Source organism: Myotis yumanensis, unplaced genomic scaffold (assembly GCF_028538775.1).
Source record: "Myotis yumanensis isolate MYYU_CA2020_CCGP unplaced genomic scaffold, mMyoYum1.0.hap1 SCAF_2, whole genome shotgun sequence".
Taxonomy (NCBI): Eukaryota; Metazoa; Chordata; class Mammalia; order Chiroptera; family Vespertilionidae; genus Myotis; species Myotis yumanensis.
In genome coordinates this window covers 150418697-150442340 of record NW_027223753.1, presented here as the reverse complement: position 1 = coordinate 150442340, position 23644 = coordinate 150418697, and the positions used below count along the sequence as shown (strand labels likewise).

The 23644-nt window shown below is 39.6% G+C and overlaps 1 protein-coding gene across 1 annotated transcript in view; it reads left to right on the top strand.

Annotated features, from left to right (window-relative positions):
- SLC9C1 (solute carrier family 9 member C1) overlaps positions 1–23644 on the top strand; it is a 92906-nt gene that overhangs the window by 13590 nt on the left and 55672 nt on the right. Inside the window, exons 5-9 of the mRNA XM_070403773.1 lie at positions 9352–9477; positions 10735–10896; positions 15248–15347; positions 21082–21225; positions 22658–22832. Of these exons, the coding sequence (XP_070259874.1) occupies positions 9352–9477; positions 10735–10896; positions 15248–15347; positions 21082–21225; positions 22658–22832 (707 nt within the window). The remainder of the gene's footprint in view (positions 1–9351; positions 9478–10734; positions 10897–15247; positions 15348–21081; positions 21226–22657; positions 22833–23644) is intronic.

The window sequence follows — 23644 nt, the reverse complement described above, 5'->3', positions numbered from 1 at the left end:
TCACTCTGTCAGTGCCAGCCTCTTTCTACTCAAAAGATTTGGGGGGAGTTCTTTTCTACCTGAGAGCATTCCATACTTCCCTTAACTTTGTAATCTGATAATCTGATAATTCCACTAGTTTCCTGGCCTACCATTGTTGAATTTAAAATATTTCTTTGGGTTAATTTGCAGGGTTATTTTTGTAAATTTTAGCCTTCTTGCCATTACTATTGGAACTTTGTTTTTCTCTTCACATTATACCTCTTAAAAAATAAATAATTTTTCTCTTGAAAATATTTTTGCCTGAATTTTAAAAGCAAGACTTTTACATTTTTAAATTTTATTCTTTAAAAAAAGAAAATCTGTCCAGGTTTATGAGTAGAGCACATGAGTACATTCACATTGTCTTGAGCTTTTTCTGGTCTGTTGACTCCTCTTATGCCCCCAAGTCTATTATTTATTTCCAAATATTCACATTTTGTTATAGTTCTATTTTCTTTTTTTAAATTAAATTTTATTGGGGTGACATTAGTCATCATGGACATATAGGTTTCATGTATGAATTACTAATTTATAAAATCTGTATAGTATAGGGCCATGTGCCCACCACCCAAAGTCAAATCACCTGTTTCCTCATATTAGGACCCCTTTCTCCCCGCACCCTCCTCCCTCTGGCAACCATAACACTGCTATTTGTATTCATAAGTTTCAGTTTTATATTCCACACTAGAAGCCTGCATGACATTCGTGCACTCGGGGGAGGGGGGAAGGGGGAGAGGGTGACTGGTGTGGTCTCTCAACCAGGCCTTCTCCCTCTTGCAGTCTGGGAGCCCTCAGGGGATGTCCGACTGCTGGCTTAGACCTGGCTTGTGGCTGAGCGGCACTCCCCCTGTGGGAGCACACTGACCACCAGAGGGGCAGCTCCTGTGTTGAGTGGGATCAGGCAGAAACCAGCTCTCGGACATTCTCTGAGGGGTCCCAGATTGCGAGAGGGTGCCCGCCAGGTCGAGGGACCCTACCGGTGCATGATCAGGGCCAGGGAGGGACACAGGAGGTTGGCCAGCCAGGGGGGAACTGTGGGAGGGCTCTAGGGCATGTTTGGCCCATCTCCCTCAGTCCCGATCCCAATCAGCCGGACCCCAGCAGCAAGCTAACCTACCAGTCAGAGTGTCTGCCCCTTGGTGGTCAGTGCATGTCAAAGCAAGTGGTTGACTGGTCAACTGTCTGCCTCCTGGTGGTCAGTGCATGTCATAGCGACTGGTTGATCAGTCGACTATCTGGCCCCTGGTGGTCAGTGCACGTCATGGCGAGCAGTTGAGTTGCCTTAGCTTATCATTAGCATATTACACTTTGATTGGTTGAAAAGACCACCAGACAATTGGATTAGCATATTAGGCTTTTATTTTATAGGATATGAGTGAAATCATATAGTTCTTAGCTTTTTCTGTCTGATTTATTTCACTTTGCATAATGTTCTCAAGGTCCATCCATGTTGCAGCAGAAGCAATATTAAAAGGCCTGTGGAAGCTTCTACCCTAATTTAGGGTGTGACTGTGGTAGGATCAAGCGTTGGCCTGGTTATTCTGTTAGTCAAATGAAGGAGACAAGAGGGGGTAGAGAGAATGAGGCTACACTGCAAGGTGGTTAAAAGGCTTGGAATGAATGTGGGCTTTATAATCAGACAGACCAGGGTTTCCATCCTTACTTAGCCACTTGCTAGCTCTGTGACCTTGTTGGCCAAGCTCTTTATTCCCTCTATTTATCTCACTGTGTTGTTGGCATAATTAGGCTAATGTAGCTGGTGTAGACACTGTCCCACAGTTAATACTCAAAAATTATAGTTCAAAAATAAGTGATATGGCTTCAAAATGAAGATGTGAAGTTTTAATATGGTTTTACTATTTTATTTTACTTTATTTTATTTTATTTTGGATGGTTATGATATATTTTTTTAAAAAGCATTCATGAGAATGTTTAAAAATTGGACCCCTCGTACAATGCTGGTGGAAATGTAAAATAGCGGGGCCATGTTGGAAAACTTTTTTTGCAGTTCCTCAACATGCTAAGCATAGAGTTACCAGATGACCCAGAAGTTCCACTTCTAGGTACATGCTCAAAAGAAATGGAAACATGTTCACACAAAAAAACTTGTACACAATGTTCATAGGGGCATTATTCATAAGAGCCTCAAACCCGAAACAACCCAAATACTCATCAACTGATGAATGGGTAACCAAATTGTGGTATAGCCATACACTAGAATATAGCGTACTTAAAATTTTAAAATGTTACGCTAAGTGAAAGAAGCCAGTCACAAAAGACCAGATATTCTGACTGCATTTATGTGAAATGTCCCCCTGCCCATAGGCATATCCCTGGAGGCATATCCATACAGAAAGCAGATTAGTAACTGCCTGGGGCTAGGGAGGGAGGCCAGGGAGGGAGGACAGGGAGGGGGCACTGTTAATGGGTATGGGCTTCTTTTTTTAAAAAAAATATATTTTATTGATTTTTTTGCAGAGATGGAGGGAGAGGGATAGAAAGTCAGAAACATCAATCAGCTGCCTCCTGCACATCCCCTACTGGGGATGAGCCGGCAACCAAGGTACATACCTTTGACTGGATTTGAACCTGGGACCCTTCAGACCGCAGGCCAATGCTCTATCCACCAAGCCAAACCAGTCAGGGCAGTGTGGGTTTCTTTGGAAGTGTTGCTACAGTCCTACAGTTGGCTCTTCTCTGAGGGGGCGTGGCTAGGCCATGGGGGCGTGGCTGGACTCTAGGGCGGATTGAGCCAGTTTTAAAGCCCGGCTGAGGAGCAGAGGCCCAGGCTGTGGTGGCGGTTACACGTGGAGGCATGGAGGAGTGCGTTTCCATCTGCGCCGTGGGCTCTTCGCGGGGACATTGGTGTCATCAGAAGCGCCAGCGCCCAGCTGAGAAGGCAGCGGCCCACAGCAAGCGGTCCCCCACAGAAAAGCAAGTCCAGGCAGACACCGCAGCTCCAGCTCGGTGCTGTGCGGGGAGTGGAGGAATCGCGAGCCCCATGCTGCCCCCGCCGCCCCCGCACTGCTCGCTGCAGGACTTGCCGTTGGAGATGCTGGTGAAGATCTTCGCCTCGCTCCCGGGCACCGACCTGCCCAGCCTGGCCCAGGCCTGCACCAAATTCCACCACATCCTGCACATCGACAGCATCTGGAGACGGCGCTGCAGCGAGGAGTTTGGCATTTGTGAAAAGTTGCAGAACCTGGAGATGATCGGTAAGCCTCCCGAGAAGTCTATGCGAAGCTGTTCCCATACAGACACATTTTGGGATTGTGGCAGCTAAATTATAGCTATAGAACACTGCTGAATGTCGCGGTGGACGGCTCATGCATTACTGGCTGGGCGTACAAGCCTTCCCTTAATACCCATGTGCGTGGCCCAATACATTTCAAGCCCGCGTTCAGAATTCGCCTGACGGAGAGGACATCAGCCGCGGTGGAGTGCATGGCAGGCCTCCTCGGCAGGCCCCACGACGGCCACATGCAGATTCAGGAGGACAGGCTCACCATCCAGTGCAAGAGGACAGACCACCGATCGGATTCACCAACGCGGCTTGGGGGAGAACGGGGGCGGGGGCGGGTGCAGGAGGACAGACTGCGGTATGACTGCCTGACCTACCGCCGCCTCTACCTCCCGCCACGCCACCCGGATGACCTCACCAGGCCAGGCCTCTTCCACGGCAAATTCAGTGCCTTCGGCCCAACGACTGTCATGCTCAGCTTCCATGGGAAGTATGCCAGGGTGACGAGGCTCATGGGGATAGGCACGAAGGCGTTAGAGATCCACCTCATGCGCAGCATCCAGCTGCGAGATGGCGAGATCTTCCGCAACTTCAATGAGCTCTCCCGCATGGTCCAGGAGATTGACGAGCAGGTGACGTGGGAGCAGCAGCAGCAGCAGCAGCAAGAAGACAGGACTGAGGAAAGCCAGGGCCATGGCTGGCAGAACCCTGCCCAGCCCAGCGCCGGGGAGTCCGGGGCTGCAGCTTCGGAGGAGCAGCCTGTCCGGTTTGTTCTGCCTGTGGGCGTGCGCTCAAGTGACCAGAACTACCCCGGGACCTGCAGGATGTGTTTCTATGGCGTGGACATGGATCCCTTCGCCTACCCCAGGCACTGCTGCCCTGGAGTCTTCATCCTGTTCAGTGAGGACCACTTCGGGTTCATCTGGCTGGAGGAGAAATACTTCTTCTGGTACGGCAGAGTCCAGGACACCTTCCAGAATGTGGAGGCGCCATCCCCGCAGGCCTTCCTGGAGATGCTCAAGGACATTGTTTAGTTTTAGATTTTAATCTGAATAATTCTTTACTGGCAACTTTTTCAATAGTTTTTCTTCATTTATAAATCTTAAGTGGTTTCCCATTGCTTATAAAATTAAAACAAAATCTTTTCTTTTTTAAAAATATATTTTTATTGATTTCAGAGAGGAAGAGAGAGGGATAGAGAGATAGATACAGGAATTATGAGCGAGAATCATTGATTGCTGCCTCTTGCATGCCCCATACTGGGGATCGAGCCACAACCCAGGCATGTGCCCCTACTGAAAATTGAACCATTATCTCTTGGTTCATAGGTCAACACTCAACCATGGAGCCACACTGGCTGGGCTGGGCTTTCTTTATCATTCTTTTTCTAGTACCTTTAAGTGTAAAGTTAGAATTTTTTTCATGTTTCTTCAGGTAGGCCTGTAATGCTATGAATTTCCCTCTTTGGACTGCTTTCATTGCATCCCATAGATTTGAGGTTGTTGTGCTCTCATTTGCATTAATTTCAAGATATTTTCTGTTTTCATCATTGATGTCATTGTTAACCCATTCATTGTTTAGCTTCTATGTATTTCTGTGTTTTTCAGTTTTTTCTTATGATTTCTAGTGTCATACCATTATGATCAGAGAAGGTGTCTGATATGATTTCAATCTTCCTGAATTTGTATAGACTTGTTTTGTGTCCTAACATGTGGTCTATCTTTGACATTGTTCCATGTGCACTTGAGAAGAATGTATATTCTCTCCTTTTGGGGTGAAATGTTCTGTAAATATCAGTTAGATCCATCTGATCTAGTGTATCATTTAAGGCCTCTGTTTCCTTGTTGATTTTTTTTGTCTGGAAGATCTATCCAGTGATGTCACTGGGGTGTGAAAGTCCCCTAATATGACTGTGTTACTGTTAATCTCTCCCTTAAAGTCCATCAAGGGTTTTTAAAAATATATTTGGGTGTTCCTATATTGGGTGCACACATGTTTACAGGGGTTATATTTTCTTGTTAAATCATTCCCTTTAGTATTATGTAGAGGCCTTCTTTGTTTCTTGTTATGGTCTTTGTTTTGAAGTCTTTAACCTTTCTTTTATTGGTCTAGAAAGCTGTTTATTTCACCTTCAATTTTAAATGATAGCCTTGCTGGATACAGTAGTCTTAGATACAGTAGTCTTGCTTTTCATTACTTTGAGTAGGTTCCCTCTGGCCTGAAGTATTTCTATTGAGAAGTCAGCTGACAGTTCTAATGGGAAAAACAAAATCTTTTCTAAACAGCTGTTATATAGTTATATAGATAAACTACTGTTGATTCATCTATTAAATCAGTTGATGAACATTTGTTGGTTTTCACTTTTTGGCTTTTATGAATAATGCTGCTATGAATATTTATGTACAAGTCCTGTGTGGACATATATTTTCATTTCACTTGAAGTAGATACCTAGGAGTGGAACTGCTGGATCATGGGATAACTCCAGATTCAACATTTTAAAAAACTTCCCAACTATTTTCCTATAGTATACATTCCCACCAACAATGCATGAGAGTTCTAATATCTACACACCCATGCTAGCACTCATTGTCTTTTTAATTTAAACATTTTTAAAGAAATATTTCAATGATTACAATAAGGCATTTCAAATGCATAAGTTTTGAAAATATGTAGAATTAGATAAAATGAAAAATATCATTCATTCAGGGCATGTCTTTGCAATTTTTCTTTTAAATAGCTGATTTTTTTTTACCTGATTGTGATAATAATGAATGTTCAATTTTGGTCAAATATGAATTTAGAGGAGGTATGAGTATGATCAAAGAAATTTATCTATAATAGCAAATATTATTTACTAGAAATTGTGTAAATTCCTTTATTAAATTATCCCACTTAATTCTCAAAGCACCACTCTGAGGGAGGTAACATTATTTTAGTCATTTAATAGATGATAGCAACTGAAGTTTCAGAAGTTAGGTAATTTCTCTAGGTTAATATTGAAGTAAATAATGGAGCCAGACCTCAAACTCAGGTATGGAACTCTCCAAGGCCTCTGCTATATACAATAAACTCATGCTGGTTATGGAACTTATGTGGGCATAAAGGGTAGGTGGAATTTAGTTCATAGGGAAGGATATTTTGGTTGGGAAAGAATTTATTATATAAACCAGACTTGGAATAGAGTCAACTATAGAATATTTGACAGTCATTGAAAGACCACTCTAATTAGAGTTAAGTGAGGAAGACAGAGTTGGACAGGTTGAATTATATGTGGTCTTAAATGTAGGGCAGAGAAGGTAAACTATTTCTTAGAGGCAATAACAATTCATTGAGTAGTTGTTTGTGATGAAGAGGTGATATCTTGTGATGGATTAGGGGAGGGAGTAATTAGATAAGGAGGGAGAGGAAGGATATTGTTGAAAAGCTTTTGTGTAAAGTGAAGAGGAGTGAGACTATGGGATAGCTGAGGATGAGAATGGACTTCAAGAGTATATTGAACAGGCATTAAGGGATGGAAAGAGCAGAAAGGAACTTTCCTCTTCCTCTCCTACTCCCTCCCACCCTCCAAAGGCTTGTAGTAAAAATAAATTAAACCTGGGAAATAAGTAAGTTCCTTTGTTCTGTAAAATTCTCTACTGGATTACAAATACTAATTTTTCAAGATATTTCTGATAGTTTCAAGTATTTTAAATGTACCTTGGCATCTAATTCAATGCTGTCAAAGAATATCAATAACTAATGATTTTCTGTATGAAGGACTTAAAACCTAGTATTTGGAAAATGAAACTAATTCACAATAATCTATATGATGTTAAACTATAATATGTGTGTTCTTTCTAGGGTATAAGTCACCTGATGGCCCTAAATAGAATTAGGAAGAAAGAGACAAATGTTTCCAGATTTCTAAGGATCTGCAGCAATTACACTCCTGATGTGATTACGGTCATAGCAGATTTGATGCCATTGAAATTAGCTAGTTATTAATAATAGGAAAGGAGCAAAGGAGGAAACCAGACATTATAGGCATGTCATTTGGGCAGCTTCACCAGGAAGGTGCAACTTTATACTCCCCAGGGAACCACAAGTCCATTCCCTGGAAAACCCCGAGGGAAAGGGCTGGACAAAAGGGAAGGATGGAGACATGTGCAGTGAAGTTGGGGTGACATAGAAAAGGTACTTGCTGTCAATCAAACCTGGGAACAAAGATCATTGGCCAGAGGAGGTGAGGCCACAGCAAGCTCGCAAAAATTTGGGGATATTAATCTGCAGACAAAGGAATTCTCTTAACTCTTGGCTCTTTTGACTCTCTGGTTCCATTGGTTTTGCTCCTGTTTTCTTGCATTCGCCCGTGTTCCCATTATAGCCATGTAGCCCTGTGGACTCCACACGCAATGGACTGATGGCTGCAGCTGGGAACACAAGCTAAGGTAGCCTGGTGCTGGATTAGACTGTGCAGACATTGAATGGAAACTTTGGGCAATGGTTTTAATCCTAGCTCTGCTGAAGCCATACCTACACTTCTTCAATGATGAGACAAAGGGAAATGGGAGCTTGGAAACTCAGGGATTTAATTCCATGCAAATAAAAATCACTGGTTCTCCTATGGGAGTCTCAGAAAATTATTTTTTGTGTGATATCGCAAGAAGCCCACTCCCACCAGCAACCAGTGGGGATGAGGAGCACTCTCTACAGATAACAGCTCCAAAGGCAAATGTTTCTTTCCTTAGGTTTTTTTTACTTATGGCAAGGAGGTAAATTTTAAAAAATAAGGAAGTCCATACTTTATTATAAAATATAAATGAGACTCTTAACTTTACATAGCTAACATTTATTGAGAGGCTCAAAACTATAAAATAAAATAATTATACAAGACTATCAAGTTTTTCTGAGTAATAAACAACTCCAAAACAGCGTGGCTTAAAACAATAATTATCTATTATTTCTCATGAGTCTGGCAGTTCTGATGATATTGGCTGGGCTCTGCTGATCTTAGCTAGGCTCATAATAAATCTACTGTCAGCTGGAGGGTCATCTGGACACTGAGTGATCTGCATTTCCTCCAAGTATTTCTCACATCCCTCTAGTAGTGTAGCCAGGAAATGCTGCCATGAAGGTGACAGAGTCCAAAAGAGAGGAAGCAGAAATATTTCTCAAGCCTCTGCTTGTATCATTACATGACCGAACAGACTAGATCCCTTCAGTCTATTATAAGAGAAAAACTGCAAAATCTTACAGCAAAGGGTGTCAATGCAGGGATAGGTGAAGACGTGAGCCATCAAAGCAATTGAGCTTCCACAAGACCAGACTACCTTGCTTTTATTCTCTTCCAACAACATACTTACTGTATTAGGTTGTGATCACAGCTATAGCGTGGTTGGTCTACAGGAAGGGCTTTTACCATGTAATGTTTCCTTCCTGTGGGAATTTGGAAAATCATCAAAGTTGCCCCAAGTAATAGTTTTGTCACCATAGACACATTCAATAGCACAGAAAGATGATAATTAATGGCTATCTAAACTTAGAATATAATAATAAATGAAGGAAAATTTGGATCAAAATAGATAATATCAAGGTGCTCTCCATTCATGGAGTTTGATTTCTAAAACCACTAAAGAGGATGTATAGGAAAATCAGACAGTTTGTGTTAAAGTGAGAGTATCTGGGCAATTGCCTTAACTCTTCACTAGGTACAGTGTTATAAAGTCTTGGTTTATGAATTTATTTTATCTTGTCATTGTTTTTTTATGTTGCCATAAATACATGATGTAAATATTTATATAGGCCAAATCACTGAATTAAAAAAATAATGAATTTCATATTTCCATCTACTTTGAAAGAAGGAATGAGAGCCCTGGTTGATTATCTCAATTACATCAACCATAATCAAGCACAGTTAATTTGGTACTTATGATGGTCTAGACTTAACTTACAGTTAATATATCATTGCATTTTCTTGAAGAGAGTTTTCAAACATGACTAAAGTTTAAGTATGTAGGAAAAGTATGCGATGTATATCCATAGCTAAGAATATTTTTCTACTTGCTAAAATTTTATTTTTTTTCACCTAAAATATTTTTTCCTTCCATAGGTCTTTCTAGAGGCCTCATCAACTTAATTAATGGAGAAAGTCTGGTAACCTCTATAATGTCTTATAATATGTTTGCTAGTATCATGGATTTTAACACTGACCAGAAAAGTATGAACCATTCCTTAGGTAAGGACCTATTTTTTAATTTATCTTTATTGTTGAAAGTATTACAGATGTCCCTTTTTGTTCCCTCATTGACCTCCTCATCCCTTCTCTCTACCCCCCAACCCCAAGCCTTCACTGCACTATTGTCTGTGTCCGTGGATTATACATATAAATACTTTGGTTAATCTCTTCCTGCCCCTCACCCCTTTCCTCTGAGAATTGTCAGTCTGTTGCATGCTTCCATGTCTCTGTCAGTTTATTTTGTTCATTGGATTCCACATATAAGTGATATTATGTGATACTTGTCTTTATCTGACTGGCTTATTTCGCTTAGCATCTTAGAGGGTGTACCTTCTTGTGCTGAATTGAGGTTTTAGGTTCACCACAGATATTCCAGGCTGCCATGGCCCGGGTAAACTAATTGGATACAGAGAAAAACTAAAGATGAGTGCTTCATTTGACCAAGTAGGATAATTGTCCACCATGTGGACCCGACCCCTTGAAGAAGACATGAGAGGATGATGGTCCCCTAAATGGGCCTTCTTGGGGAAAAATAGTCTTCAATTCTGAGTTTTAGGCATTGATTATGAATAAATAAAGCATGATGAGTCAAAATAGAAATAAACACTCCCCCTTCCCCCAGGGAATAGGGAAGTCAAAGTCTTAGGCTTCCTAATTTTCAGGAGAGGGCATCATAATGACTATACAAAGTCTTTTGGCAAAACATAGCAATATTAAAGATGTAACTATCCTTTAGTGCATAACTGCACTTCTGGGGCCTAAGGAAGTAATCAGAAAAGTAAAACTAAATTATGTACAGAAATATACATTGCAGCATTATGTATGAGGGGAAAAACTGGAAAACATTAAATGTCCAACAGTAAGGAACCAATAAGTTGGCAGGCGAGAACAATGGAGGCAATTCATTCTGCATTTCCTCAGTGTCTTATGTTGGATCTAGAATATAAATGACATGAATTTAGTGACTTTCTACCTCTTGTACATTACCACATCTACAAAATTTATTGTACTGTTTGGCACTGAATAAATGTTTATTGCTTAACGGAGACTGAAAGAAGTTCTTACACTAAACTGACTGACTTTTGTAAGCTTGTGTGGCTTTCAGAATTTGAGAACAGAAATATGAAAACACCCTACATGATATGAATGAGCTATTTTAAAGATAATGACAAAAAGAAAAGCTACTTCAGTCATATCATCACTCAAAATTGAGTAAGTTCTATTAACTATTTTTTAATTTTCTCCCCTTTCTTGCAGCACGTAGCATCGTGAGTCCAATATTGTCATATTATCTATCAAGTTTCTTGTTTGGAATTCTAAGTGCAAAACTGATTCATTTGTGGATGTCTACTGTGTTTGGTGATGATATCAACCATATAAGTCTCAACTTTTCAATTATGTACCTCATCTTTTTTATTTGTAAGTGAGAAATCTACCCCTAAAATTAAATCACATAGAAAAATTAAAGATATCAAAAATTCATAATAGGCATGCCAAGTAAAAGTTAGTTTAAAACAATTTAACTGATCTAGAAGGAATCTCTTTGTTAAAATAATCTATCAAAAGAGATAAAAATGTTAGTGTCTATACAACAGAAAACAATATGCCAAAATATATAAAGGCAATACCATTATTAAGCAGGAGAATTTGACAAAACTCCTAATTACGATGAGATATTCTAACATGACTTTCCCAGATAATTTCATAGCCAATTGGAAAAAAATAGTATGCTATAAAAAATTTTAAATAAAAACTTAAATGTGGGGTTCATAAGATATGTAGAGTTTTCCTTTCTAAAACATAATGCATATCCTTTACATATACCTGTAGACCATTTACAGAAATAAACTAGACTACAGAACATTTCAATAAAATTCTAAATCCACAATGCAATTAAATACTAACTACAAAAGGAAGGTCTTAATTATTCTAACTGCCTAACATTAAATATACTTTTCTTGGTATCTCAAAGATCAAAAAGATCAAGTAAGACTACATATTATAAAATTTATTATTAATCCATTTATCACCACTTTCTTCTCATAGAAGTATGGCAGGTATTGGTAATTAGCTATATCACTATTTGCTGATACAGCCTCAGAATCATGTTCAACACAGTTCTTCAGATGGCCCTACAAATGATTTGAAGTTGGCATATGTGACAATACCTAGACAACAACTTACAACTTAATATACTATGTACTTCCATTGCATTTAAGAATAAGACAATGTTGCCTATTCTCATATCCAAGATTAAAAGTTATTCTGAAAGCTCTAGCTAATAAAATAAAATAAAAAGAATACAATTTATACATATTTTGAAGGAGAAATGGTTATAGTATTTGCAAAATTTTAGATTATATAGAAATTTAAAGAAAATAAGCCAATGATGCTTTTTAATAGGTAGTATGAAGTTAATATAAAAAATTAGTACTGTCCTTATAAGTCAGCAGTAACTAGTTTGAAAATATAATGAAAATTTGATTCTCTTTACATTGGCAAAATATTTATAGAATACCAAGGAATAAACTTACAAGAAATTTAGAACTAAACAGAAAACTATAAAAGTTTACTGAGAGTATAACATTTGAATTAATTGAGACAGGAAAAAACTTTAGAAGTGCTAATGTAACAGGATTTATTATTTTCATGTATGAGGAAAGAAAGGCAGAATGTAGGATTTTGAGTTTTCCTAATTGATCAGTGAATTAAAGCCAATTATAATCTATTGATGTTACAGGATCAAGTTAATAAATTAATTATGAGAATATGATCAATCTGTACAAGTCCTTTATCATATACTACTTAAATTTTGCATACCTAATTTCTTGCAAAAATATATCCCAGCAAATATAATTTCCTCTAACACCATTTAGTAAGCAAGCATAACCTCAATATTAAGGGTTATACCCCCAGGAAATAATAAATATTGAGTCAAAATGTCTCTTACTAAACATTGTAGAAAGAGCAATTCTAGGGAAAAAATGTATGAAAACAAGATAGAGTGAATATAAATCTAATGTAAAAGGACTTTCACTCTGTCCTGGCTTAATGTTTATATTTTTAGTATCTTCAAGGTAGCCATCATAAATATTTTCCAAATTTTACTATTGCATAATAAGTTACAATGACTAGTTCAAGACTTGAGAGCCTTAAAGCACCTATGTCCACAGATCCCTCTTTTTTCAGGATTCAAAAATGACTAATATGTTATTTTATGGCTTAGGTACCATTTCTAGCCAGAACTAAAATAAAGAATTAGACACAGAAAGCCACTCTATCGACACAGCGAACCATAAAAAATGCCGAGACAAAGAAACAGGACACAAATGACAGAAATGGAGGAAAGCAAACTACAGGATATAGAGTTCAAAACCACACTTTTTAGGTTTTTAAAGAATTTTCTAGAAACCACCGATAAATGTAGTGAGATCCTCAAGAAATCTAGTGAGACCCTCGATGTTGTGATAAAGGACCAACTAGAAATTAAGCATACACTGACTGAAATAAAGAATATTATACAGACTCCCAACAGCAGACCAGAGGATCACAAGAATCAAGACAAAGATTTGAAATACGAAGAAGCAAAAAACACCCAACCAGAAAAGCAAAATGGAAAAAGAATCCAAAAATACGAAGATAGTGTAAGGAGCCTCTGGGACAGCTTCAAGTGTACCAACATCCGAATTATAGGGGTGCCAGAAGAAGAGAGAGAGCAAGATATTGAAAACCTCTTTGAAGAAATAATGACAGAAAATTTCCCCTACCTGGTGAAAGAAATAGACTTCCAAGTCCAGGAAGCGCAGAGAACCCCAAACAAAAGGAATCCAAAGAGGACCACACCAAGACACATCATAATTAAAATGCCAAGAGCAAAAGACAAAGAGAGAATCTTAAAAGCAGCAAGAGAAAGAAAATCAGTTACCTACAAGGGAATACCCATACGACTGTCAGCGGATTTCTCAACAGAAACTTTGCAGGCCAGAAGGGAATGGCAAGAAATATTCAAAGTGATGAATACCAAGAACCTACAACCAAGATTACTTTATCCAGCAAAGCTATCATTCAGAAGTGAAGGTCAGATAAAGAGCTTCACAGATAAGGAAAAGCTAAAGGAGTTCATCACCACCAAACCAGTATTATATGAAATGCTGAAAGGTATCCTTTAAGAAAAGGAAGAAGAAGAAAAAGGTAAAGATACAAATTATGAACAACAAATACACATCTATCAACAAGTGAATCTAAAAATCAAGTGAATAAATAATCTGATGAACAGTATGAACTGGTGATTGTAATAGAATCAGGGACATAGAAAGGGAATGGACTGACTATTCTTGAGGGGGGAAAGTGGTGTGGGGGTGAGTGGAGAGATTAGACAATAATTGTGCACCTATGGATGAGGACAGTGGGTGGGGAGTGAGGGCGGTGGGTGGGGTGGGAACTGGGTGGAGGGGAGTTATGGTGGGAAAAAAAAGGAACCAGTGTAATCATCTGAACAATAAAGATTTGATTTTAAAAAAAGGCATTGAGTGTTTGGGAATAGAGGATACACATGGGCACATGGAGGCAGAAATGTGAAGGGGCTCAGGTGTCTGGGCAGACTAGGTTTAAGAGATTATTGATATTTTCTGTGTAAAAGATTACTATTTCCAAGGCCAAAATAAAGAAAATGAAAACTAAAATGAACCAAAAAATAAATAAAGAATTATAAAGCTTATAATTTTCTACCTCTAAAGTAAGAATAATACTGATTTAATGAATTAAAATGTATCAGAATCAAACAATGACAGAAATATGTGGTGGCTAGCATATTTTCACTTTTTTGGTTTTGAAATTATACAAAACAATTTAAAGAGGTTATCAGGAAATATTAACAGTGAGAGTTGGAAAAACATAATTATAAGTGGAGATCTTTCCCTACTAGGTAGGTATTAAACACTTTATAAGCCTACAGTTATTAAAATACAACTGTTGTAATGAAGGAATACAAAGTAAACCAAAGAAACAGAAGGTACACATATAGCAATTGGATAAATATGGCAATAAGATAAAAGTGACATATCCACAATGTTCTTCAATATTAAAACAAAAATCAGTCTTTTTTATTAACCAGAACAGCGTCTGCTAAACATTAAGTTAAAAAAAGAAGCCCAAATACAGAACCACATTACTGTAAAATCCCATTATAGTTATATATATATAACTATATATATATGTGTGTGTGTGTGTGTGTGTGTGTGTATATATATATATACACTAGAGGCCCAGTGCACGAAATTCGTGCACTGGGGGTAGGGGGAATCCCTCAGCCAGGCCTGTGCCCTCTCACAGTCTGGGACCCCTTGCTCCTTATTGCCTGCCTGCTTGCTGCTCCCTACCACTCGGCTTACTGCTCCTCAGTGCTGCCACGGAGGTTCCTGCCACCTCCGCTGCACTCACCAGCCATGAGCCTGGCTTCTGGATGAGTAGCACTCCCCCTGAGGGAACTCATTGTACCTCCAGGCCCTGGTTGGTGTGGATCAGTGGTTAGAGTGTCCTCCCACGCACCAAAGGGTCATGAGTTCGATTCCAGGTGAGGGCACATACACAGGTTACTACACAATTGTGTGTGCATCTGAGGAGGAAGAAGGATGATGGGTGGTGGTAGCAATTTTTAGTATTATGCAATTGAAACCATGTCTGATAGCCTCTCTGTACAGTCACTGTACTATCAAGTTATTTTCATCCCTGATAAAATTAATACTTTATTTTTATTTATTTTCAAAAATAGGTGAGCTAGTTGGAATGTCTGGAGTATTTACACTGGCCATTATGGGACTTTTCTTAAATTCTACAAGTCTTAAACCAGGAGTTGAGTCACTACTACTTGAGTGAGTGGCCAGCATATTTTCATTTTGTTTCATACATTAGAAGCCATAATATTGTAATAATAACTGCACCTGCAACTACATGGTCAAAGTAAGATACTAATCAGAACTACCCAACTGAAAACACTTCCTATAGACTCTGTTGCCTGTGTCTTCTACTCTTTTAACTTTAGGCAAAACTTTTAAGTTCACCTTAAGTTCATGTTGGCTCTATTCCCCCATGAATTCCTTTACCATATACTCAGTAATTTTCAATCTAAACCACTAGACAAGGTTAGGAATAAGGGAAGGCAAGGGAGACACTCATTTTAGGCACACAATTTTAGAGGGTGCCAAAAAACCTCAATAATCAACATAAATAATGTGTTTAATGCAATATTTTGGGGCAAACTAATGCAAAAAAATCAACGATGAAAATATTAAAATGTTAAATAAAGATATCAATATTACGGATAGTTCCTTTTGCCTCAGGCTCCAGTGGGGCTCAGCATGACACTGACACTAGAGTGAAAGACCAATATTTTAAAGACCATAATTTTTAAAGACCATATAGGGATGCCACACAAAGCAAATTAAAAGGTCAAGCTAGGGCATTTGAAGAGGGTTAACGGTTTCATAAAAGAAAGTATGACCAAACTAAAAGTAAGTCGTGTTATAAAAAAAGAAAGTATGGCAAACTAAAAGCAAGACTTAATTTTAGTAGAAATATACCAATGTGCTCAAGGGCACCCACCTGAGGATGTATGGAATCTGTGTCGGCCTCAAATAAGGGTGCATTCTGCAAGGCTCCAGTACAGAGGACCCACAAAACACAATGGCAACATATGTGTTAAAGGAAGCCCTGAACATGATGAGTTTTAGAGTTTGGAAGAATATTATAGAAGATAGAACAAATTTAGAAGTCAGAAGCTTAAAAGTATAGGATCTTATAAGATTTTGGAGCACTTCACTAAAATTTTTTTATCAATTACAATGAAAGCTGGTTGTCCTAGCAGCTAGGCATAATTAATTGGGCCACAGTTGTAGGAATAATTCAAAATGTTACACTAATATTCAACTGTATCTATGGGAAGTGATTATGAAGGCTCCCTTCACCTTCTTGCTCTAAATGAAAGAGAAAGCTGGATCTTCCCTGAAGGCATTAGTTCCTTTGCATTCCTTAAAAGTCATGGTATCTTTCTCACCTGCTTCCCTGGTACTATTGAGCCTAGCATTGAGGTAGACTCTGTACCTTAGTCATTTCTATATAATGGTTTCTCCTTCTTCCCGAGTGCAACTTAATTTTGAAGCTCATGACATCAGATTATACCATCTGCCACCTTCTTGGTTGTAGTTATCCCTAGAGCCCGGAGAAGATTCTCCCTCCTCTGCATTCACTGTGACTTCTCTCCATTACTCATCACCATTCCTAGTGATGTCAGTCAGTGTACACACGATTGATCCTTTACTCCTCACCTTTCGGTTCTTGAACCTCTCTCCACCTAAGAGCATGTCCACCACACCCTGCTTCAGCCACCCACTTATATGGTCATACAAATAACCACTTCATAATCTCAATTTCAAGAATCTTAGTGTCTAAAATATGATATGTACTAATTTTCTACTCTCCAAAAGAGTTGAAACCTAAGATGATAATGTTAAATCCTATTACATCCTATAATAATCTACAGCAGGTGCATACTACTCTTTTAGAGTAGAGGCACACCATCTCCTATCTTTTCAATGTTCGCCCCCAGTACCACAATTCTAACAATTCTGCAAACATGCTTCGACTATAATGCATTGATTTTATTATCTTTTACTGATTCTTACCCACCTCACTTACCCCTTTCTCAGATCATTTCTTTTGTTTAAAATAATCTAATTTCTCATCTCATTTGGCTATAAGTCAAAGTTATTTTAATGGCAAACAAAGTCCTTTGATATGTCCCTTCATTAACTCTATGATTCTTTTACCACTCTCACCCTCACCCACCCTGTTCTAGCCACACTGATCACTTTGCTGTTTCTCAAACATGCCAAATATGTTACTATCCAGGCTTGTGTCCTTGTGTGTCTGCTCTTGGAATGTGCATATTGCATACTCCCCCTACATAGGGGCAGAAGTAGCTGCCTCATTTCGTTCATGCTTCTGTTAATACATCACTTTGTTAGAAAGAAGTTCTCCGAGTAGGAGCTACTTCCTTACCATCATGTATAATCTTTTATTCTAAGCAAATTGATGTCCCTAAAAGATCCAGTCCATACGTTCTTATCATTCTCCTAAGCTAGTGGCAGTGCAATGTTGGGCAATAAAAATAATACAGATGCCTAGATTTATAGAGTCAAAACCTATGAGGGTGAGAGCATAGCACTTCTAATTTTTAAAACCTCTCTCCAGCCCGACCAGTGTGGCTCAGTGATTGAGCATTGACCTATGAACCAGGAGGTTATGATTTGATTCCCAGTCAAGGCACATGCCCGGGTTGTGATTTTGATCCCCAGGGGAGGTGTGCAGGAGGCAGCTGATCAAAGTTTCTCATCATTGATGTTTCTATATATCTCTCCCTCTCCCTTCCTCTCTGAAATCAATAAAAATATTTTTAAATAAACAAATCTCTCTCCAGATAAAAGTTACATACAGATAAAAATGTGGCCCTTTGCTACCATAAAAGATCTAGATATATTAGCATAACGCACGATCCCCAAATGAAAGAAAGGGACTTAAAAAATATTTAGAAGCTCTTTTTTGTATGTGTCTGACTTACTGCACACACACACACACACACACACACACACACACACACATCAGGTTTCTCTCATTAACTTCTACCACATATAAAAGGTCTTGACAGCTTCTCAATATTTATAGCTTCATTGATTTTATTACATTTTATGTTAATTAAGACTAATCTTCGGTATTTGATGACATTTTTCTACAATATTAAAGTTAATTTTTAAATTATGTAATCATTAAATGAGTAGTAAAGTATGACTGATTCATATCTATCACTTCCTTGACTAAATTATCCTAAGCAATATTTACAAGTGATTGCCTTAAACGTATGGGTAGGTGGATGTAATGCTTTGAGAAACTCTTTTGGGGAGTGACTATGTTTATGGTGCAACAATTGGATTTGTTTTTGATAGGGAAGTCTAAACACAATTGTCATAAAATATATCTTAGTGTGTTTTCCTCCAAGTTAATGTTGGATGCAATATTTAAATCCAGAAGGTAATGGAATTTAAAATATGGCCACACATATACAAGAAAGAGATGATAGCTCTCTGTATCTACACTAATAAAAGAGAAACATGCAAATTGGTATCACTCCACTACACCCACCAGCCAATCAGAGCAACAATGCAAATTAACCCAACAAATATGGTGGTTAATTTGCATACACAGGCGCAGAGCAAAGACTGAAGGCTCTGGCCAGAGTGAAGACTGAAGACTAAAGAGGCTTGGCTTCTCTGCTGCTGCTGGACCAAAGGCCTGGGTCCTGGCTGCCGGAGGAAAACCGGTGCCAGCAGCCAGGGGAAGGAAGGCCTATTCCGCGAATCTTCATGCAACGGGCTTTTAGTAGAATAATAAGCCTAAATTTATCATAGAAAAATCTATACTAATAAAAGAGTAATATGCTAATTAGACCAGGAAACCTTCTGGGAGACCTTCCAGACAAAGCCATGGTGGCAAGGCTGAGGCAGAGGTGGTCAGGGGCGATCAGGCCAGGAGGGGAAGGCAGTTGGGGTGAGCAGGCCAGTGGGGGGGGCGGTTTGGGGTGAGCAGGCCAGCAGGAGGGGAAGTTGGGGGCAATAAGGCTGGGGGGGGGGCAGTTGGGAGTGATCAGGCTGGCAGGGAAGGGGCAGTTGGGGGAAAGCAGGCCAGTATGGAGGGGGAAGTTGGGGGCAATCAGGCTGGCAGGGGCCAGTTGGAGGAGTTGGGGGCAAGCAGGCCGGCAGGTGGGGTCAGTTGGGGGCAATCAGGCTGGCAGGGGTGGTCAGTTGGGTGCAAGGAGGCTGGCAGGGGTGACTGTTGGGAGTGAGTAGGCTGGTGGGGGGCCAGTTGGGGGTGATCAGGCCAGTGGGTGGGGCAGTTGAGGGCAAGCAGGCCAGTGGGGCAGGCAGTTGGGGGCAATCAGGCTAGCAGGGGGGGAAGTTGGGGGCAAGCAGGCTGGTGGAGGGGCCGTTGGGGTGATCAGGCTGGCGGGGGGGGGGGGGGAGTTGGAGGCAATCAGGCTGGCAGGGGGAGTATTTGGGGGTGATCAGGTCAGCGGGCGGGGGGGGGGGGAGGCAGTTAGAGGTGATCAGACCTGAAGGGTGGCAGTTGGGAAGATCAGGCTGACAGGCAAAGTGGTTAGGGACGATCAGGCAGGCAGGCAGGCAGGTGAGCAGTTAGGAGCCAGCAGTCCCAGATTGTGAGAGGGATGTCCGACTGCCTGTAGGATTGGGCCTAAACCGGCAGTCGGACATTCCCCGAGGATCCCAGATTGGAGAGGGTGCAGTCTGGGCTGAGGGAGACCACCCCCCTGTGCATGAATTTTGTGCACTGGGCCACTAGTGCTATATAATAAAAGGCTAACATGCAAGTTAACTGAATGATGGAACGACAGGCCACTATGATGCGCACTGACCACCAAGGGGAAGACACTCAATGCAGGAGCTGTCCCCTGGTGGTCAGTGTGCTCCCACAGGGGGAGTGCCACTCAGCCAGAAGCCCTGAGCCGGGCTCACCGCTGGCAAGAGCAGCGGTGGTGGCGGGAGCCTCTCCTGCCTCCGCGGCAGCACTATGGATGTCCAACTGCCGGCTTAGGCCCACAGGCAGTGGGCCTAAGCCATCAGTTGGACATTCGCCAAGGGATCCTGGACTGCAAAAGGGCACAGGCCAGGCTGAGGGAACCAGGCCTCTAGTATTTTGAATAATTTGCCTTAAAATTTCCCAGGCTAGAAGGTTTTATATGAAAATTTTCTCTGATAATGCCTAGGTACTTTTACCTCTTAGAAACAGAGATTTCTTATTAATGTAACAGAAGAAGATTTACTTTTAGTGTTGAATTTATTTTTAAGCAAAAAAAGTATTCCTGGAGAAGAGGTAAAAATGATCTTTAAAGGGTTTCAGGGGCAGAGTCTGACAACATACTGGATTTGAGTGTGCTTTCCCAAGCTGCTCTGCATGCCGTTGATGAGAACAGGAGCTTTGGGAATGACAGAGTTCTCCTGGGCTCAGGAGCACCTGAATAAACACATGCTCACAAACCTCAAAAGGAAAATCTACAAAGGGCATTCATGGCTATAAAAGATTCATTCACATCTTCTAAGTGCTTTCTAGATTTTAGGCAAAGGTTTCATTCTCTCACTATGTAAATCAGACTAACAGCTCAGGATTCCCTTTCAAGAGCAATGATTTTAGTACTTCCTGTTTGATACAAGGATGTCACAGTTAGTATCTTTGAGCATAATTACAACCTAAACATGTCTTTTGAAGTCAATCCAAAACAAAAAAAAACCACACAAAAAAAACCACACACACTAATTTACATTCAGTGTAAACTGATCAAAATTGCTTTAGAATTGTTTGTTTACTTGCCTTAGTGCAACTTTCTCCCCAGTTAAATTATAAGCTCCTTGAGTGTTTATAAATACTTTATCTTTACTTTCTTGATAATGCCTAACACAATGTCTCACTCACATATGAGCCTTGAAAGAAATATGTTATTTCACCATAATTAACTGTATTTAATTTTTTCTGAAAATGCAGATTCTGGAATTGTCTAGCATTTGTTGCTTTTCTTATGGTGTTTACTTTTATTGGACTTCTAATTCCTGCACATACGTATTTATATGTATCATTTTCTGATATATACTATTCATTAAATATCTACTTCACACTTATTGTTTTAAGGTAAGAACATCATTTAAAGTCTTCTGTTTATAAAACACTGAATAAACCTGAAGATATTCTTTTAAATAACAAAAATGTTTCATTCCTTAGAATGAAAATTTTATTCATAAACTTTCCAAAGAATCATCAGCAAATTAGTGCTTAGCTGTGTTTTTCTGTTTGTTTTGTTTTTAGTTTTTAACTTCATTTTAAAGCAATGCAAGACCTCTGTAAGATTTTTTAAGATTAGAAAAAAGAAAAAAAGTATAATTTTGCTACCTCGAGGCAACCCTATTAACATTTGTTTCATTTCATCCACTAGTTTTTCTTTTTCTTTGAGGGTTCATGAAGTTAAACACCTATCATAAATTTTTAAAAAAGGATGTTCTTACTTTATTTGCTTAATATTTCATAACAAATAATTTCCTAGTAATCATAGTTGGAAAGAGGTTTTTAAAATCATAAGGAAGTTCTTTTTGTAAATGTCCTTTTTGCTCAAATAATTTTTGTTGGTCCTTTCCCAGTATGAAGAGGAGGAAAAAAGTCTGCCTATGTAGGTGAAAAGGAGATGACAGAGAGAGAAAAAAAACAGTATAACTAGAGCCCCATCATTCAAACTATTAACATTCTACTTCCATTTAGGAAAATCAGTTGGGAGTTGATATCAAGTTGGCTAGTGCCAAGTAAATGAAAATAGTCCCAAATTATCAGATACAATTAGTATAAAATATAGGAATGATATATAAGTGAAAGAAGAAAGATAAACGAGTTGACCAATATTGTACAGATTCAGTAAGATTTAAGTTTACAAAGAAAAAAAAAAGAGAACTTTTGTCCCTACTTATTCATTTAATTTACTTTTATTTCTTTTGGGATCCTAGAACAGAATATCCTATATAATAAAAGGCTAATATGCAAATTGACCAAATGGCGGAACGACCTGTCGCTATGACATGCACTGACCACCAGGGGGCAGACGCTTAATGCAGGAGCTGCCCCCTGGTGGTCAATGCCCTCCCACAGGGGGGATGTGGGACTGCTGACTTAGGCCCACTCCTGAGGGCTCCAGGACTACAAGAGGGGCACAGGCTGGGCTAAGGGACCCAACCCACCGAGTGCATGAATTTTGTACACCAGGCCTCTAGTATATAAATAATGTACAAAACATCTCAACCTTTTTCTTTTCTGTTTGAAAAAGCACCACTAAAAGTGATGTGAAATTTTCCTATTGCTGACCCTACAGGAAGAAACAAAGATGAATGGCATTTTCTTGGCATGTCTCTCTCTGGAATGCCCTTTGGCCTTCCTTTGATACTATGTACATGAAAGATGTCTCATTTGTCTCAGAGTTGGCAATTCCACAGGGAATAGATGGGGAAGAAATAGAGTAGGGTGAAATGAAAAGAACTTTCTATTATAAGAATAACTTTTAAAAATTTGTTTTGTCTTTTAGACTTCTGGTCTTTCTATTATTGAGCCCTCTTCTGTCTCGACTTGGTGATGGGTTCAGCTGGCGCTGGGCATTCATAATGGTCTGGAGTGAAATGAGAGGTTTGCCTAATGTAACGATGGCCCTTCTGCTTGCCTACTCTGACCTTTCTGTTGGAACTGAGAGGGAAAAATCGCAAGTAAAAGAACATATGTTCTTATTTATTTGAAAACTTAATTAAAACTGTTGTTGTATACTAAAATGTGCTTTTAAAAAAACTTTATTGTGGAAAGTATCACATATGCCCCTTTATTTTCTCCCATTGACACCTCCTAGCCTGCCCCTGTCCCCCACCCAAGGCTAAAATATGCTTTTGTAGTGAGGTAGCTTAACCCCACTTGGACCGTGGGAGTGATTTAACTATGATGGCAAGAATGGGCAGAGGAGGAACAACTGGCAACTTCCCTCTTCCCCATTCTACCTTGGGGATCCCTAAGTCCCTTCTTCACACTCCTAAAGAAGAGTTTATTATGAAGGTTGAAGGAATAAAAAACATATAAATCATTTAAAATAGTATCTGAGCCTGGCTGGTATAGCTCAGAGGTTGGGCATCAACCTATGAATCAGGAGATCATGATTCAACTCCTGGTCAGGGCACATGTTCAGGTGGTGAGCTTGGTACCCAGTAGGGGGCTTGCAGGAGGCAGCCAATCAATGATTCTCTCTCATCATTGATGTCTCTATCTCTTTTTCCTTCTCCCTTCCTCTCAAAAAATAATATATGATGCCCTAGTCAGTTTGGCTCAGTGGATAGAGCATCGGCCTGTGGACTGAAGAGTCCCGGGTTCAATTCCAGTCAAGGGCACATTCCTAGGTTGCAGGCTCGAACCCCAATAGGGGGTGTGCAGGGGGCAGTCAATCAATGATTCCCTCTCATAATTAATGTTTCTGTCTCTCTCTCTTCCCCCCTTTCTCTCTGAAATCAATAAAAATATATTAAAAATGATAATA